The sequence below is a fragment of the Poromitra crassiceps genome (genome assembly GCF_964638095.1).
Source record: "Poromitra crassiceps genome assembly, chromosome: 15".
Taxonomy (NCBI): domain Eukaryota; kingdom Metazoa; phylum Chordata; class Actinopteri; order Beryciformes; family Melamphaidae; genus Poromitra; species Poromitra crassiceps.
The window spans coordinates 19,502,826-19,521,009 of record NC_139634.1 but is presented as its reverse complement, the minus strand read 5'-3'; the positions used below and the strand labels follow the sequence as shown (position 1 = coordinate 19,521,009).

Sequence of the window (18,184 nt, the reverse complement as noted above, 5' to 3'; positions counted from 1 at the left end):
GACAGAGAGAGAAAGAAGATCATTCTCTAATCCTGCACTTATGTATGCAGCACACGTACAGTTTATTAAAAAGAATATTAGCTTCTGCGACCTGTGTGATCACAGATGTTATGACTACTCTCTGGGCGCAGTTCAGTTTACAGTCAGATTTTTATTTAGCTTGACATTTAACTTGTTGCCCAATAGATCTTTTACAATGCTGCGCATGGAGCACACTTGCAAACCCAAACACTGCAAAATCCATCCATCTCAACAAGTCATTTCATCTAGTATTGAGTATTAAGTACAGTATTACGATCTCTCTTTTGTGTGAGAATAGCCCCATTTGCAGAAAAATGTGCCATGGGGTGAGATGGTTTCGGATCCAAATGGACAGTTTTTGTATTGTTTGTGTTTGTGAGCCTAGCGTAGCATTAGATCTACTGGGTAACAAGTTAAATGTCAAGCTAAGGAAAGCGAGACTAAATGACTTGGTAAGATGGACAGTTTTGGACACACACACTTTCCTCCTCCTCACCCCCTCACCTCCCCCTCTGTCCTCCTCAACACTCTCCTGGCTGCTTGTCGGTGTCTCGCTCGCTTCGCTCCTCTCCCCCTCCCAGAGGACGCTGGAGGCCCGCTGGGCAGAGTGGAGCCGCCGGCGGGGCGCCGTCTTCTGGTCACCAGGACTAAAGGACTGAGAGACCCCGGCGCCCCCTCGGGCCAGGCCCAGCCCCCAGCCGTGACGGGAGCCCAGCTTCCGACGCCCCCCGGAGCCCAGGCGCCCCGCCAGCGGGCTCCCGGGCCCCGAAATGTCCGGCTCTGCCTGGGGCGGGGCTGTCCTCGCAGGAGAGGGAGACACCGGAGCGCTGCGGGGGTCTGAGAGCAGTAGATTAGAGGTAAGAAGGGAAAAGGAAAATGGTGGCTGTTATTATTTCTCTCACATTTTTCATACAAATGCAGCTCCAATTGCTCTTAACAACCCATTACAGGTGCTAGCTTTTAACATCAATAAATCATTAGCACACACTCGCTTTGAGACATTAGTATAATCACTAAGACCACCAGCGTGAAGATTGGCAGCCTCACCGGGCCTCTACTCTGCATTTTACATTGTGAGCCACCGGGTCGGGATTTGGAGAGAAATCTACTGGATTTTTTTGCAACACGAAAAAGGAAGAGGGTGATGTTGTTCCAGAGCAAACGCAACAGATGGTGGAAGGAGGCATGACAGATGGAAAAGTCACTTCCAACATGTTTATCCTCAGAAAACCCTTGACTGAAGAAGCAAAGGGTCCCTTTGCAACAGAAAACAATGGGAAATGTGGTCTTAATTTTAAGAAACACTAGCACTAGCAATGCCATTGGTGTGAGATAGAGGCGACCAATCATCTCCACCAGGGTCTCATTTGCTTACAGTCATTATACAAAGGTATCGCAGTCGATTTAACAATCGATGTTGATGTTGAAAATGCGACATGTAGCACCTTTAAAAGATAACAAACTGGGAAGGGATTCTTCAGATTGTTCTACTTTACACTTTTTCCACCAGCTTTTCTTTTCCAGGTTCATTATAAACGGACAGCATCTGGCCTGCCCTCCAGTTTTAGTCCTGACCCACCGTTCCAGAAGGATAACAAAAAAACATTCCATGCAAGTTGGGACTTTTCAGTCAAATGAATGCTCTCCATGGTCAAGGTGCACAAAAAAGCCTTTTATTTTCAACACGTGATTGAAAAGAAAGATCTGGTGACTCAGAGAACATGTAAGGCGGGGGAGAGCGGTATCAACGCCGACCACACTTGGTAGTCATGAGATGATTTGTATGCATGCCTGTAGCCCTGCTTGATAGTGAATGCATGTGAGCGTATCGTTGTGAGAGCCGATCGGTCGGTGATTGTGCGAGCGTGTGTTTATGTGAGTCTGCCTGTGTGTGTGTGTGTGTGTGTGCGACGTCTCACCAGGCTGCGGCGCGTGTGTGTCGGGCGTGTATTCGCCGCTGTCAGCCAGGTTCTCCACGCTGCCCATGGCGGTGAAGAGGGCACGTCCCTCTCTCCCCGGTCCTCCCCGGGGCTTGATTAGCTTCTTCATCCTGTCTGCAATCCAGTTTGACTTCCTGTGGGGATACAGAGACGGAGAGCAGGGACCCTTCACAAAGGGGCACGAGTTCAGGAAGTGCGTGTGCGTGTGTGTACATGCATACTGATAGAAGACCCTGATTTTCCAGATACATTCTGACTCAAATTCAAGGAAGTCGTGATCACAAAATGCAAGAAGCTCAACCCATCAGCCTATATAATATAATATAGAGTTGCAATTATTAATCGATTAGTTGTCAACTATGAAATTAATTGCCAACTATATTGATAATCGATGAATCGGTTTGAGTAATTTTTTAAGAAGAAACATTTTCAAAATTCTCAGATTCCAGCTTCTTAAATGTAAATCCTCTATGATAGTAAACTGAATATCTTTGGGTCGTAGAGAAAACAAGAAAATAAATACAAGATTTTCTTTTTTTATGAATGTACCTGGAATATATTAAAGGTGGACTTCTGAACTACTTTGTAGTGTCAGCTTCTCTTTGTACTTGCACTATAACGGGTGAGTCACTTAATTGACTCTGGGGTATCTAATGTCACCAAGGGGATGAATTGTGTGCGTACTTGGCCTTGCTGGCTGGAGGCTGCATGCTGGGCTCCAGGACTCTGTACTGGTCCATAATCTTCTCCACCAACTTCTGCTTCTCCCGCCGGAGCTCGCCCAACTTGTCCCTGAAGGAGAGAGGCGTTAGAACAAAGAGCAGCAGCTGAGAGGATGATGAAAGCAGTGGGAGTTGGAGGGCTATACAATGCACTTCATGCATTCATTATTAGAGCGATGGAGCCTCTTGGTACAGCCGTTTGAAGTGGTTGTTCAGATCAGAGAACACGTGTTTGACTTTCATGATCACACCTAGCTTTTGTCTCTTTTGTCTTCTTTGGTCTGTACCAGGGTGGAAACACTTCCCCGATTTACAAGTGAACCTGGACCAGAGGAGGGTTTTCCAGTGAGGCATAGGAGGATGGTCCTCCTCTATTAGATTGGGGATTTTATATAAAAAAAAATATATAATTTTTTATTTTTATTTTTTATATTTTTCATTTTTCATATTTTTTTTTATAATAAAATATTAATCAAATGTGTTTTTTCTCATGTGCAGACGCTCATTTTTTCATTCATTATATTCTTATATGCTTAAAATGCTTCAACAACAGTGACCTGAACTGATGGAAAGGAGAGCTCCATGCAGACGAGTCACTCTGGCCCTGGTCCCAGCCTGGAGTAGGTAGTTAAAAAAACATTCGCCCTGTGGGCGTTTATTTATTTGGTAATTTATCTAATGAAAAAATATGATTGGTTGAAAAACACTTGCAATTCACAGAGAACTGAGTGCTGAGAGAGACTGGTGCTGCTATTGAGATTACATTAGGGTATAGGAGTGACATATTTGGGACCCGTTTCTGGCCTACCTTGATGAGGTTAGGGGCGGTGGGTGACTTGTTTAGGTGGTTTGTCTTGGCCCCTTGTATGGGAACCCATACGCTTTTATAAGCATGTAAGCACCCTTATATGGGTGGTAGCACCATATTATAATTGTCAATCAATAGTATGCTTTGCTTTGTTTTCCAGCTGTGTCTGAGCTTTTGTTTTGTTTGTATGTTGTTAAAATCTGTCTTCAAACTGCAAAAGAGAAGAAAAAAAAACGCCCAATTTTTTTTCGCCCTATTGCCAAGCTCACCAGCCGCTACTGACCTGGACTCATAAACAAAAGTCACATGACTCACCAGTAGCTTGCTTATTGGACAGTTTAGGAACCTGCTGTCATCCAATGAGGTTAGAGATGTTGGTGGCAGTGATGGAGGTTACTGGGAACTGATTCCAGCCTGATGAGTCCTTTTCTAGACAAGTACTCTGACTGAAAGTGCAGTACTTTTATTCAATTTCAAATACATTTGCAATAATATGTCATTTCCTCCCCATATGACAGCAGGGGTGGAGACGTGACCTTCTCCACTGTGCAAACCCAATTATCCAACGCAGAACGCACTGCAGGGGGCTGAGAGGAGAAGTGGAGTGAAACATTTGCCACTGTTGACACAACGATTTTTATTTGATCAAAGCTTTTATTTAACAAAGGTTTTAACCTGAGGAGATACTGTAACGGAGGCATTTGGCAAAGAATAAGGTTGAAAATGTACAAAACTACTCTACTTGGCGAGACGTGATCAGGGTTCACCAGGGTTTTAGCTGTACTTGGCGAGACATGATCAGGCTTCATCGGGGTTTTTAGGAGAGGGAGACGAACACAGAAATCTTCAGACAAAAAGGATGAAGAGGAAGAGAAGTGAAAACCTCAAAGGCTGGAAGCAAATCTGCATGCTTCGGATTGATCTGTGACTGGTTCCAGTCATTTCCAGCTCGTACTGCTGAGTGTGAAATTAGACTGTTACAAACTCAAATCTATCCATATTCTATTATTCTATTAGTAAAGTGCAACTAAAGGCAATGCGAGAAATCCATATCGGTGTTCGTATGCATGGAATATGAATAGATATTTATGCGTTTTTGCTCAGATTTTAGTTCTGGGTGTATCTCGCAAAATGTGTTTCCTCTCACACATTACATTATTCTCCATGGTACTGTAAGTTTAAAAATACATATAGTGTATCCTGAGACCCACCAATTCATTTGCATACACTGGAGTCTCCATTATTCTGTCAATTAGTCTTAATTTTAAGAACCATATATGCTATCATGCTGAAACCTGTTGCAGTGTGTAAAGGACATCCTGGGCTTTTCAGTGATATCACATTTGTTGGTCTCTTATTTGTCTCTTCAAAATGATGATTCAAAAATAATCAAAATATCCAACATCTTACATGTATGGGTGCAAGAGAGATGAGTGTTTAAATGATGCATGGTGTTTCTGCAGCTAAGGTCTGCTGACAAAAAATCAAGATGGCGATGGCCAACGAATCAACTCCAAACGGGAGACCAAAATAAATGGGATAGCTTTGTCCATATTTTTTAGGTTAGTGGGATGAAGTGACACAGGTTACAGTAGAGGATCCTGCTGAGAGTTCGCAGGATGAGCAGGAGGGAAACGATCACAGATGATGCCCCAAAATGTGGATGCTTTTGGGGGAAGGGCATCTGGACCTCCATGGTTTCATCTGCATTTTCACATGAACCTGATGAGGTCGATGTCCACTACGGTGGACGTTTGATAAAAAAAATGAATGCATAGTTTTTGTTTGTTTGTGAGACTGTGAGAAATCTGCCAGGTCTCAGGAGTGTGTGTGTATACTGACTGGGCCTCCCTCTGCTCTGTGTGGTGCTGGTCACGGCGCTCCAGGCTCTGCTCTAGCAAGGCCCGGGTCTCCTTCAGCAGACTCTGGTTCTGCTCCGCTAGGTGCCGGTTCTCCTCCTCCATGTTCGCCTTCAGCTGGGTCAACAGCTACACACACACACACACACACACACACACACACACACACACACACACACACACACACACAGGCACTAATCAAAATAAATGCCTGGGAAATATCACCAATGCACGGTCGGTCTGTGTCGGTCTGTGTGTGTGTGTGTGTGTGTGTGTGTGTGTGTGTGTGTGTATGTATGTATTAGGGATGTTCATTTTGAAAAATTTCCATAATCGAAAATCGGGGAAAATTAACGATCAATTATCGATTATCGATCATATTAATATATATATATATTTTCTTTTTATTTTATTTTTTAACAAAATGAATGCCAATGGCAGAAAATACGAAAGACGTGTTCTCCTCAATGAACTCTTTATTTCAATGTGTCTCCTCTCCAACACTCTGCTGTCCCCGGCGCATGCCGGTGTGAATTCCCCATGTTTAAAACAGTTTTGTTGGCACAAAGGCCCGTGCCCAGCCAGAAAACTAGAGACTATATGAAGCTCCACCTCACATTAGTCGGCTGTGCAATGGAGTGGGGCGAGGAGGAACGAATTCCACCCAAACCTAGTCCGCAATTTTTTTTTTTTTTTTTTTTTTTTTTAAATAACAATAATCGATAAAAATTCCACATGATCGATTCCATTCCTTAACGATCAATTATCGATTTTCGATAACTGATGAACATCCCTAGTATGTATACATGCTAATTAGCCTGTGTAAGGGCATGCTTGAGGATATGAATGTTTGCACATCTATGAATGCATACCCAAGTGTGTGTGTGTGTGTGTGTGTGTGTGTGTGTGTGTGTGTGTGTGTGTGTGTGTGTGTGTGTGTGTGTGTGTGTGTGTGTGTGTGTGTGTGTGTGTGTGTGTGTGTATATGTGTGTGCATGTGAACACATACACAGGGAGTCAACAAACTAATAGAAACAGCCAGAGGGCAGTCGGTCGGTGGAGTGCATACTTTGCATACTTCTGGCAGTTCGTCCTTGGCCCATGACCAACCTTTCTACAAAGTTTGGTGGTAGTACGTGAATCCGTTTGTGATTGGCCACCTTTTAGCCAGTGGGTGTGGAAAGTTCATCCATTCTAAGTTGGCCCATGACCTGTTTTTCTCCAAAGCTTCATACAAATCCATTCATAACCTTTTGAGATATCCTGCTGAAAAACAGGCGGATGACTTCCCGGCCAACTCCTTTGGTGGAAGTAAAAAATGACATGAAGTCCCATCAGTTTCATCTGTACAGTATCTGAATGTATATTGTATCAGTTTCATCTGTACAGTATCTGAATGTATATTGTATCAGTTTCATCTGTACAGTATCTGAATGTATATTGTATCAGTTTCATCTGTACAGTATCTGAATGTATATTGTATCAGTTTCATCTGTACAGTATCTGGATGTATATTGTATCAGTTTCATCTGTACAGTATCTGAATGTATATTGTATCAGTTTCATCTGTACAGTTAGTATCTGAATGTATATTGTATCAGTTTCATCTGTACAGTTAGTATCTGAATGTATATTGTATCAGTTTCAACAGTATATACTGTATCTGAATGTATATTGTATCAGTTTCAACAGTTTATACTGTATCTGAATGTATATTGTATCAGTTTCATCTGTACAGTTAGTATCTGAATGTATATTGTATCAGTTTCATCTGTACAGTATCTGAATGTATATTGTATCAGTTTCATCTGTACAGTATCTGAATGTATATTGTATCAGTTTCATCTGTACAGTATCTGAATGTATATTGTATTGGAATAGTGGACTGTTCCACTTCACATGATACCGCCACTTGAGTGGAAATTTTCCTTGCCACTGTACCAGTTGACATGAGAGAAGAAGAAGAAATTAATCATACTGTAGCTGCTCAAGTGGGGACAACAATTTTTTTTTGTCATCAATTAATTTCTGCTAATAACAATAATAGTGTTGTGCTGCCGTGCCAACTGCTGCTCGGATCCAAGGGCAGATAAATATTAGAAATAGTGATAATGATGAAAGATGAGAATAGCCAGTGTTGTAACGCGGTGACACCACAGAAAGAGCAGCTCCGGTGTTCAGCTCGCAGCCTTTGCCTGCAGGCTTTTCTCAGCCCCACCTTGAGGGTGAAGAATAGAAAGGATGGCTTGAAAAGAGTGAGAGGTTGGGTTCCAGGGGCCCCCCTGTGATGCTCCACTTTGCCCCGGGCTCCCGAGTGGCTCAGTCCGGCGCTGCACGAGCCGAAGCTCAGGACAAGGACAGATGAACACTTGAGAGGAGAGTTGCTGAACAACACAAGGCCGCAGCTTCCAAAAGAGCGCTGACTCGACAAAAACCTCAATGTTGAGCATCACAAAGCTTTTAGTTATGGCAGGGCGCCACTCAGAAGCCGCGTGGATTTAAGGCCAGCAAACAAGAATGCATAGAAAGCCTGGAGCCTGGACAAACTATAATATGGTCTGACGCATGCATTTTCTTCCTACATCATTTACCTTTAAGTCATATTATTTCATTTCTGATATGTCGGGCTGTAATTGGCTTAAAAACGATCAAATATCAGACAGTCGGCGGCGTCCATCTCCGATATGATGAAGGCTCCTCCTGACCACAGCTACTACACAAAGGCAGTAATGTATCCCAGTGTTTCCCTACCATGAATGGTGTGGTGGGTCACCCACCCTGCCTTAAAGGATAAGGCTAGTGTTTTTTAATGCATAAATACAACAAAATCAACAATGTGTTTGCTCTACTCCCATTCGTTTCTGACTTTCCATGTTCTGTTTTTAGCCGTCAACCAAGAAGTCATTGGCTCCAAATTGTAAGCTGAAAACCTTGAAACACAGCTCACAAAGACAGTTTCAATTTTAAAAATCACTAACTGTTACCATGAAAAGTCAGGCTGTTGTAGTTATTACCAAATCAAATTACAAATTACCAAGTCAAGTATTACCACGTCAAATTCCCTGTATGTGTACATATTTGGCCATTGAAGCTGGTTCGGATTCTGAAATGGGAATAAATTCTTGATTACGCCAATGAAGTCTGCTGCCCAGAGTAATGCTATGGCTATTTGACGTGTTTTTAATATTTTTTTATATAATGGAGTTGGTTGATAAGATAGGATAATCAGCATTGAAAAGCCCATCTCTAGTGTTTGGTCTCCTCCCTGTGCGTTTCTCTGTTTTGTATGCGTGTGCGTCTGCCTCTCACCTGGTACTGGCTGCTGAGGCGGACGTAGTTGAGGTCCAGGCTCTGGTTGTTCTCCCTCAGGGTGCTGAGCTCACCCTCCAGCCGGGTGCGCTCCAGCTGGGCGGCGCTCAGCTCGCCCCGCAGCACCGAGCCCGTAGCCAGCAGCTCTGCCTGGGACGCCAACCACTCCTTCTGCTGGGCCTGCAGCCTGGAAGACACACACACACACACACACACACACACACACACACACACACACACACACACACACACACACACACACACACACACACACACACACACACACACACACACACACACACACACACACACACACACACACACACACACACACAGCTGTGTAACACCATTTCCAAAAGTGCTCTCGAAGTAAAGGTTATTGTTATATTATTATGCAGCAGGCCCGGCTCCAGAGTGAAGTGACTGAGGGGGCAGTTAAAAATTGTGAGGGAGCAATTTGAAAATGGCCATACCCGTTTCTATCTCAACAAAATTTACCACAACTTTGGAGCATTATTGCATTATATGACATGATCCCAGTATATTCACTCTAGCTTTAAAAATGAGTCCACTACAGCCTCTGAAAGACAGCAATGTCGCGCTGCGAGGAGTAGAAGAGGAGTTCAAGCAGGGGGGCAGAAAATACAACTGAGGGGGCAAAGCCCTCACTCGTCCTCCCGTGGAGCGGAGTCTGTTACGCAGCATGACGAGCTCTCCCAAAGCCAAACTACAACCACCACCATAGGGATTCATCTGACAGGAACCTGAGACAAAACGGGTGTCAAAGCACATTGTGGAACATAATTGGAGTTACTTAGTGGGCCTCCACATTGTTAACAAAGCATTATAGAGGAGGATAATCATCTATTTTTGTTTGTAATGAGAGGACATGAAAACCAAATGATCCCTGTGAGGGGAATTGGGTAATATTTAGTAGTATAAACATTGGGGGAATGTTATGTTCCAAAAGAGGATTCAAAGTGTTTTTGAAATGAAACCTTTCATCTTAGTTAAAATGGAATGGCAGTACTGAACAGATCAGGCTCGGCCTCCATTCAGACCTCCAACAGCCAAACTGAACAGATGCCCAGCTAATATGAACAAAATATGCAAATGTGTTTATATTAATGACCTAATTTACTAAATGCAATTAAAGCATCAATGAGTTTTAATGAGTCATTAAAACTAAAGGGCATTTTAGAATGTTGTTACTTTCAACATATGTCGTCAGATCCAGACGGCCAAGGAGGCTTTCCTGTTTCCAGCATGGCAGCCAATCATTTGAAACCAGTCGGTAATCAATATTGATGATGGATAACTGGTTCATTAACTGATTATGGTACAAGTGGCTTATTATCATGGTAATAAATGAACAGTTCATCCAAAAATGACAATTCTGTCATCATCTACTCACCCTCATGCCAAATGAAACGCAGGTGAAATGTGTTAGTCCATATAACACAGGTGAAATGTGTTAGTCCATATAACACAGGGAGGCTGCCAGAAGAACGTCGCAGCAGCCTTCTCCAAAACAACTGGAGTCAATGAGGAGCAGTTCTTTAGAGTTCCAAAACTAAAACTGCCAAACAATCACTGTGAATAGAAAGACCTAGACACCATTATTTGTTGCAAAATGATCAGCTGTAGTTTAGATTTGCACTATTATGGTTTAAATATAGGTATTTTGGGAAGAACTGGTCCCCATTGACTTCAGTTGTTTTAGAGAAAGCTGCTATATGGTTGTATGCTGTGTGTTGTATGGACAAACTTCACCTGTGTTTTCAACTGGCATGGGGAGCAGATGATGACATTTCTGGGTGAACTATTCCTTTAATGAAGTCCAACACCCCCAAAGGATAATATAACCAGTATTTAGGACTTTGTTTGACTAAGCCTGACCTGAGGCTGATACTGTATGCACAAGGATGTTATGAAGACATACAACACATGAATAAATGAGGAAATACATCTCCAACTGAAATGAACAGGTAAGCTGTGTCTCCATCTGAAATGAACAGGTGAGCTGTGTCCCCATCTGAAGCTGTCCAAACCCTGGAGAAAATGCCGGAGAAATCCTTCATTCCACCCTGTGATTAATAGATAAGCTTCTGCTCCCCCGTATTCAAACGGACAGGCCTGCAGGGGGAGTGGGGGAGCAGCGGTGCGATCAGCCGAGCCTGAGAGCAGGGCTGTCCTCTCTCTCTCTCTCTCTCTCTCTCTCCCTCCAGCCGCTCTCTCTCCACACTTACCTCTGGCTGTCCTCTCTCACTCTCTCCAGCTCCCGCTCTCTCTCCAGCCTCCTCTGGGCCTCTCCCTCCAGCCTCTCTCGCTCCACCCTGATCTCGCTCTCTCTCTCCTCCAGCTGGGCTTTGCCTTCCAGGAGCTCCGCGTACCTTGGGATCGCAAACACAATATTACCCCTGCAAATATGACTTTAAATGCATGAGTGAACGAGGGGGCAGAGAAAAGTGAATGTGTGTGTGTGTGTGTGTGTGTGCGTGCGTGTGCGCACGTGTGTGTGTGTGTGTGCGCGTGCGTGCATGTTTGAAGGGTGCAGTGAATGTGTGTGTTCCTGTATTTCTAACCTTATGAGATCCAAATGTCTGCTTTTCACTTGTAAACAGGGCTAGTAGGCCTCGGGTCTAGAATTAAAGTTCCTAACATTATGGGATTGGCTGGTAGAGCGGCTCTAGTTTAGCAGGTTGTAGCTTATGCTCCGGTGCCGTGGAGGGGGCAGGCGGGTGGGGGGCGTTGATGACGTGCTAAGCGAGCCACATACAAACCATTAATGTCCCCGTGCTATTTCATCATTTCATGAACGGACGTAGTTACGTGGCTGGATTATTTGGAAGAAAGTCAAATTGGTGAGTAAACAAGTAGCCTAAAAGTGGACATTAGGCTATTGGGTGATAAGTGCCCGGTATTACCGTTCACGTATATTAATTAATCGTTCATGCATTTCAATGAATTAAACGAGCAAACTCATGAACAGCGTTTAGTAGGCTATAGGCCTATTCGCTTTGATCATCAGCCGCATTGATGATTGACGATTATCAGCAGCAGTGCCCAGGTGGGAGAGATCAGATGAGAGGAGCCGCTCACACACTCCTCTCTCCACTGCCGTGTTATTGCCCAATGCCCACACACGTTTTAAGCAACGCTTTCTCATCAAGGCAATGTCGAGGAAATATTGGCTCATATTTGTGTCTGCAAATGCAGATAGGAGCGTGCATGTTGAATGTTGATCTGTTTCAATAACGAATGCGTCCCAAGCTTGCCCAGAATGACGTGCCAAACAAATAGGCTATAGGCATATACCCGCTGCAAAGTCGATCTCTGAGAACATTAAAATAAAGATCAACTATAGAGTAGAATACTAGAGGAATAAATGCATTCGAAGCGTTTATTTAGATCCAGAGCAGAGAATTGTAGCCTATTCTGTTCCTTTCATGTGCTCTCCTCTGCAGCAGGCAGCAGCACTGTGCCCCAAACCACGCCGGAGCTTCTCCTCATGTTTAGAAACAGATAAACTGGTTTAATGAGTCATGTCTCGCAGGGTCACTGCGGGGAATAGCCGGACCTGATTCTACGGTTATAATCCACAGTTCATGTTAAGAAGGGGCTATAGTTAGAAGGTTGTTGTGGATTTGGGTTTCCTGGGGCTTTAAAGGAGAGAGAGAGAGAGAGGGAGAGAGAGAGAAACAAGTATAAGAAGGGTGTGTGTGTGTGTGTGTGTGTGTGTTTGTGTGTGTGTGTGTGTGTGTGTGTGTGTGTGTGTGTGTGCGTGTATGTGTGTGTGTGTGTGTGTGTGTGTGTGTGTGTGTGTGTGTGCGCGCGTGTGCACCTGGCCGCCAGCTCCCTGTGTTGGGCCTCCACACTGCGGTTGCTGCTCCTCAGCTGAGAGTGTTTCTCCAGCAGCTCCTCTAGCTCCGCCTCCTGCCGCTGCTGCAGCGCCGTCATGCGCTCCTGGTCCCGCCTCAGCGCCTCCATCCTGCTCGCCGACTCGTCTCGCTCCCGCGCCCACACCGCAGACTCCGCCTCCAGCGCTGCGCAGCGCGCCTCGCTCTCGCTGCGGCGTGCCAGCACCGCTGCATGCTGGGAGCTTGCCGATGCTTGCTCCACCTGATGCCGAAGCGAGGTGTGATCACTCATGTGACTGAATAAGCCTGTTATTCGATACATGCACCTACCCACAGTCGAAAATAGATAACCTGCAACCAGGGTCCCCACCTGCAACCAGGGTCCCCACCTGCAACCAGGGTCCCCACACCTTCAACATCAAATTCAAGTGCGTTCACTGAGTGCAGCAGGAGATTCCCTGCCTAATATGAGGGTTGAAACCTGCGGGTGGGAAGCCGGATTAAGGGTACGTGTCCTGGTCACTGCACTAGTGCCTCTGGTGGTCAGGGCGCCTGTTCAGCGGGGAGGGTAACTGGGGGGAATAGCATGGCATGATCCTCCCACGCACTAGGTCCTGCCGGTGAAACTCTGTCAGGTGAAAAGAAGCAGCTGGCGATGGCACATGTATTGGAGGAAACATGTGTGAGTCTACAACTCTCCCCAGGTCAGCAGAGGGGGTGGAGCAATGACCGGAACAGCAGGGGGAATTGGCCAAGTACAGTTGGGAGAAAAATTCCAGGACTTTCCAGGCCCAATTCCCTCAAATTCAAGGAGCCAATAAGGCCTAGTTTGAGATCAAGGTTAGTTACTGTTACAATAGTGATACTTTTTATAATGAGAACTAGCAGGTTTTACAGAAGCTCACAGGCAACAATTAAAAAGAGAGAGAGGCTTGACTGTGTGAACATTTCTCAACTGTGCTGTGTTACACCTAATTACTAAGGTTAAAGCAGCTACAAGGAGCTTTCATTTTGTGTTGATTGTAGCGGCACCTGTGGACAAAAGTGGTACTGTTCGCCCGGTTCACCAGGCTGTCTGACAGGCCAGGCCGGGCTTCTCCGAGTCAGCGAGCCTACCCCGCTGTTTTATTGACCGCATAAGGCAAAAATGATAACCCGCTTTACAACAACGTAACACGTGACGGACGCTCTGCGAGACCCTGACCAGAGGCATTTAGAAACACTACCGTAAATTCCGGACTATAAGCCGCACCTTTTTTCCCATTTTTTGGCCTTTTTTGGCCCCTGCGGCTTATATAACGGTGCGGCTTATCTATGGATTTTTTCAAAAAAAAAAAAAAAAATCTCTCTTTTTTAGCACTCTTTCTAACTATAAATCCTATATAACTATAATAAGTTTTAATTTCCTCTCTTGCCCTCTTTTCACCACACTGTATGACACTGTATGACACTGTGTGCACTGTAAAAAACAACACAGGTGGTGTTGTGTTATGTTGTTTTGTTGAAATGTTAATAAATGGGAGCTTCCTCAAACAGCCATCTCTTTCCCGACAATCCCCTCTGTGCATGAACCCTTACATATGGTAATTAAACATTAAAACACAATAAAAAAAAAAAAAAAAAAAAAAAAAAAATACCATTAAAACACCCGCAGCTTATAGTCCGGTGCGGCTTATATAAGAAAAAAATAGTCAACTTTGCAGGTGCGGCTTATACACCGGTGCGGCTTATAGTCCGGAATTTACGGTATATAGAAATCGCCGATCTCCTCGCTGACGATCATTTGCTGAAGTAGGTAAGATGTGAGGCATCAGTAGACTTTTAGACTTTTTTAGAATTTCCATTCCTTTCATAGCCAGTTAAAGGTTCCCTGTAGCTGCTTTGATGTAAAACATCAAAAGAACATACATTTCTACTCTTGCACAAAATATAAATATATAATATCTAATTTCAAGCACGTTCATTGACCCATGTCTATTTATGTCTATTTTCAGGTCTGCCCCCCCCAAATTCACAAACTTTCAAGGATTTCAAGGAACCATGGGAACCCCTGGACTAAACACAATGCTCCCAGAGACTGTCCAAAATGAGAAAACCATAGAGCTGACTGTATGTGTTCCCTGTGTGTGTGTGTGTGTGTGTGTGTGTGTGTGTGTGTGTGTGTGTGTGTGCTGGGTCACCTGTAGCTGGGTGTTGAGTGTCTGCAGCTTGGTGCAGGAGTCCTGCAGACTGAGGGAGTGTCGGCGCAGCGCCTCCAGCTGCTCCTTCAGGTGCTCGCCCGCCTCCTGGGACTGGGCCAGCTGGGACGACAGCGCCTCCTGCCTCGCTACTGCCACTGCCTTCTGCAAGCCACAAGCACAGGGAAGAGATGTCAAAACACACGCTTTCAGGGCATCTGGGTAGTGCACAGGTAAAAGCACTCGGCTACCACCGCGGAGACCCGGGTTCAACTCCCGGCAGCGGTACTTCCAACTTGGTCACATGTTCTTACAGACACAATTGGCCGTGTCTGCGGGTGGGAAATCACCCGGTGGGGTATGAGTCCTCAGTCCTGGCTGCTGCACTAGTGTCTCCTCTGGTTGGTTGGGGAACTGGGTGGAATACTGTGAATTTTAAAACAAGACAATGATCTAGTCTCTCAGTCAAGATTTAGTTACAACTGTAGTGTGTGGACTAATGCAAGATGGAAAGCAATGGATTTACATTAAATATTGAATTTAAAATGTTGATTAGCTGGGCATGCTGGGCAATATCGATGCACATTTCTCAGTATGAATGAATGAATATTTTATTTTCGTGTCTGGCTGCACGCAACCCATCCCTTACGGGATTATTCAGACACATTTTAAAGACAACAATTTTTCCAGTGCCAACACACTGACACAAAATAATAAACAGTATAAATACAATATATGACTCCAATCAGACCTACACACTTTTTTTTTTCTTTTTTTTTATCAGTAAATAATAACCATTAAGTATTCAGCCAAGCGATAGTAAAAATAGTACACCTATTTTATAACTGAAAATGTATAAAAGGAAATCTGGTGGAGCCAGTTTGAATGGGCCTGATGCAACTAATAATCTTGTTATCTATAATTTACTGTCATATATATATGTATATATGTGTGTGTATATATATATATATATATATATATATATATATATATATAGAAAAGTGTTTTAAAGGAGGGAATCACTGTGGTGTCAGGTGTGGCTGTGTGGTAATGACAAATGGTTTACGTGGCTCACGGGTCAGGTAGTTGGGGCCCTTAGCAGAATGTTGCTTAGGGCCCTAGGGAGGTTAGGCCTTAAGGACAGACCACATGATCTCCTTTGGCATCAAACACCGCTCGAAATGTTCAATTTCCCACGGTGACCCAGTTTGCAGCTGACCTTTCAAAAGACTTGCAGTCAGATTACAGCTTCATGTGACATTTGCGTCGACGTACAAAGACGGAGTGAACGGCTGGATGAAACTCACCTTGTTCCCACAACTGTACCAACATCAGAATTGAAAATAAATGATCCTAGTCAACATCAATATTCTCTCTGGACACATTTTATATTCTTTGTACCCTTGCTGCAATATACAGTAACAGTACATCATATCTTTGCGTGAGCATTGAACCAATCAGCACCTTCATTACACGTCCATTCATGAGACGGTTTGCATTGATAAGAAAACGATATTGGGCGGGTAAGTATTGAGCTGGTTAGATTAAAGCTCACACAAATAATATCATGTTTTGCAAAATTGCTGAGTCTATAAAACACAAAGATCCTATGAAGAGGTGATTTAGCATCAGCTAATGTATTTCTATCCCCTCCTCCATGCTACCATACCACACACCAGATGCTGAAGCGATAGATAGATGCCCCGCAAAGCGTCTGGAAGCGCAGCCAGTTTCATTTCGCCACCCTTGTTAACAGATTAGACCGTTCAGACACGCCCTCCAGCGACAGTTTCGGTGTCTGGTCTATTTTTTTGCGCAAAGCCAGGCAGGAATTCGGTACCAGCGTGGAGCAAAACAGAGCACAAGCCAAACAACCGTAACTGATGTTACCTCAGCGTGGCTTGGCTTGTCTAGGGCTTTTGGAAGTTACTGTAAATATGACCCCCTATTTTAAAAAAAAAAGGGTGGGGGGGGGGTGGGGGGGAGACTACTGATATTTATATCCACATGATAAAGCAAATCTTTAATGTTCCAAAAATGACAAAAACACATTTTTGACAAAAATGGAGTTACTCCCTTTTGGCTTTGCAGGGCAGCACAGTTAGTAGTCTGAGCCCATCATGCCACCCCACCCCCCACCCTCGTTCCTTATTTATATTTCAGGAAGTTGGCAACCCTACTCCAGAGGGAATTGAACCCATAATCCTGGCAATGTTAATGCAAGGCTATACCTACATGTATTGAGAAACACACTGAATGAAACCCCTAACCTTGGCAGTGCGAGCATCACCTTTTACAATTTGATTTTTGGGTTTGTCTGAGAGAGAGACAGAGAGAGAGACAGGGAGAGAGACAGGGAGAGAGACAGAGAGAGAGGCGAGAGACAGAGGGAGAGAGACAGAAGAGAGAAAGAGAGAGACGAGAGGGGGAGAGAGGGGGAGAGCAAGAGCCAAAGTGAGAGAGAAGCAGAGGAGATAAGGGAGATTAACAGTAGCCGAGATGACATTATAAATACTGATGAGCAGAAATAAAGCTGTGGTTCTGAAAATAGCAGTGCTTCCCACACACAGACTTGACTTGGGCGGGCTGGCCAGGTATATTAATGGTCGCCAAATTATATTTGGCGACCCATTTTAGTATTTTTAGGGCGTGAATACCGAAGGCAGTGCGAAGGCCCTATTGTAATGCAAGGACTTCTTCTTTGTCCAAACTAATCACATTTTTGAGGGGCTAAAGGTGCTCGAAAAGTTAGGAAACTTTGCACATGCGTCATAAATGGTGAAATTTCATGGGTGTGGCAAAATGGCTCAATAGGTTAGATTCCCTGAAAATAAAAAATAAAATAAAAATGAAAAAAGGTTAGATTCCCAGTGTTTTTCTAAGTACATTTCAACCGTAAGCCAGATTTATATTTTTAACGTTTTTCTAATTTAACCATCAGCAAAAACACTAACGCTAACCTTAACCAACTTGTTTTTCTTGCCTCACCGTAACCGTAAGAACCACCCTTTGGGGCGTAATTAAACGTTTTCAAAAACATGGCATCCCGACCTTAAAAATAAATAAAAAAAATAGTATGTATACACTGTATACATACAATGCAATGTGACTCTGAATGTATTCTCTATCAATCCAGATTAGCATTGAAACATATTTTCAAAGAAGGAAAAGGAGGAGGAACAGGAGTAGATAATCTAATAATATTAAAGGTTGACTGTTCTCTATATGTTTTGTTCCGTTTGAAAAATTAATAAAAAAATAAAAAGTATAAAAAAAGGGTTGTAATTTAACTTGAAAGGGAGCACTTAAGATACATAAAGGTTAATTATTTGTTTGACAAATGGAACTATTTAAAGTGGAGTACATTACATACTTTTTTTTGTCATCCAGGTAATGGTATCCTTTATTGATAATAGCAATATATTGTACCACACCACTGCAGCGTTTCCCACAGAATGTGAATCTATTTGTGGTGGTACTGTAGGTGGG

The 18,184-nt window shown here is 43.8% G+C and overlaps 1 protein-coding gene across 1 annotated transcript in view; it reads right to left on the bottom strand.

The window, feature by feature from the left end:
* ccdc88b (coiled-coil domain containing 88B) overlaps positions 1-18,184 on the bottom strand; it is a 59,669-nt gene that overhangs the window by 129 nt on the left and 41,356 nt on the right. Inside the window, exons 21-28 of the mRNA XM_083651799.1 lie at positions 14,699-14,860; positions 12,503-12,780; positions 10,908-11,051; positions 8,659-8,845; positions 5,334-5,479; positions 2,646-2,753; positions 1,941-2,095; positions 526-858 (exon numbers count right to left, since the gene is read on the bottom strand). Of these exons, the coding sequence (XP_083507925.1) occupies positions 526-858; positions 1,941-2,095; positions 2,646-2,753; positions 5,334-5,479; positions 8,659-8,845; positions 10,908-11,051; positions 12,503-12,780; positions 14,699-14,860 (1,513 nt within the window). The remainder of the gene's footprint in view (positions 1-525; positions 859-1,940; positions 2,096-2,645; positions 2,754-5,333; positions 5,480-8,658; positions 8,846-10,907; positions 11,052-12,502; positions 12,781-14,698; positions 14,861-18,184) is intronic.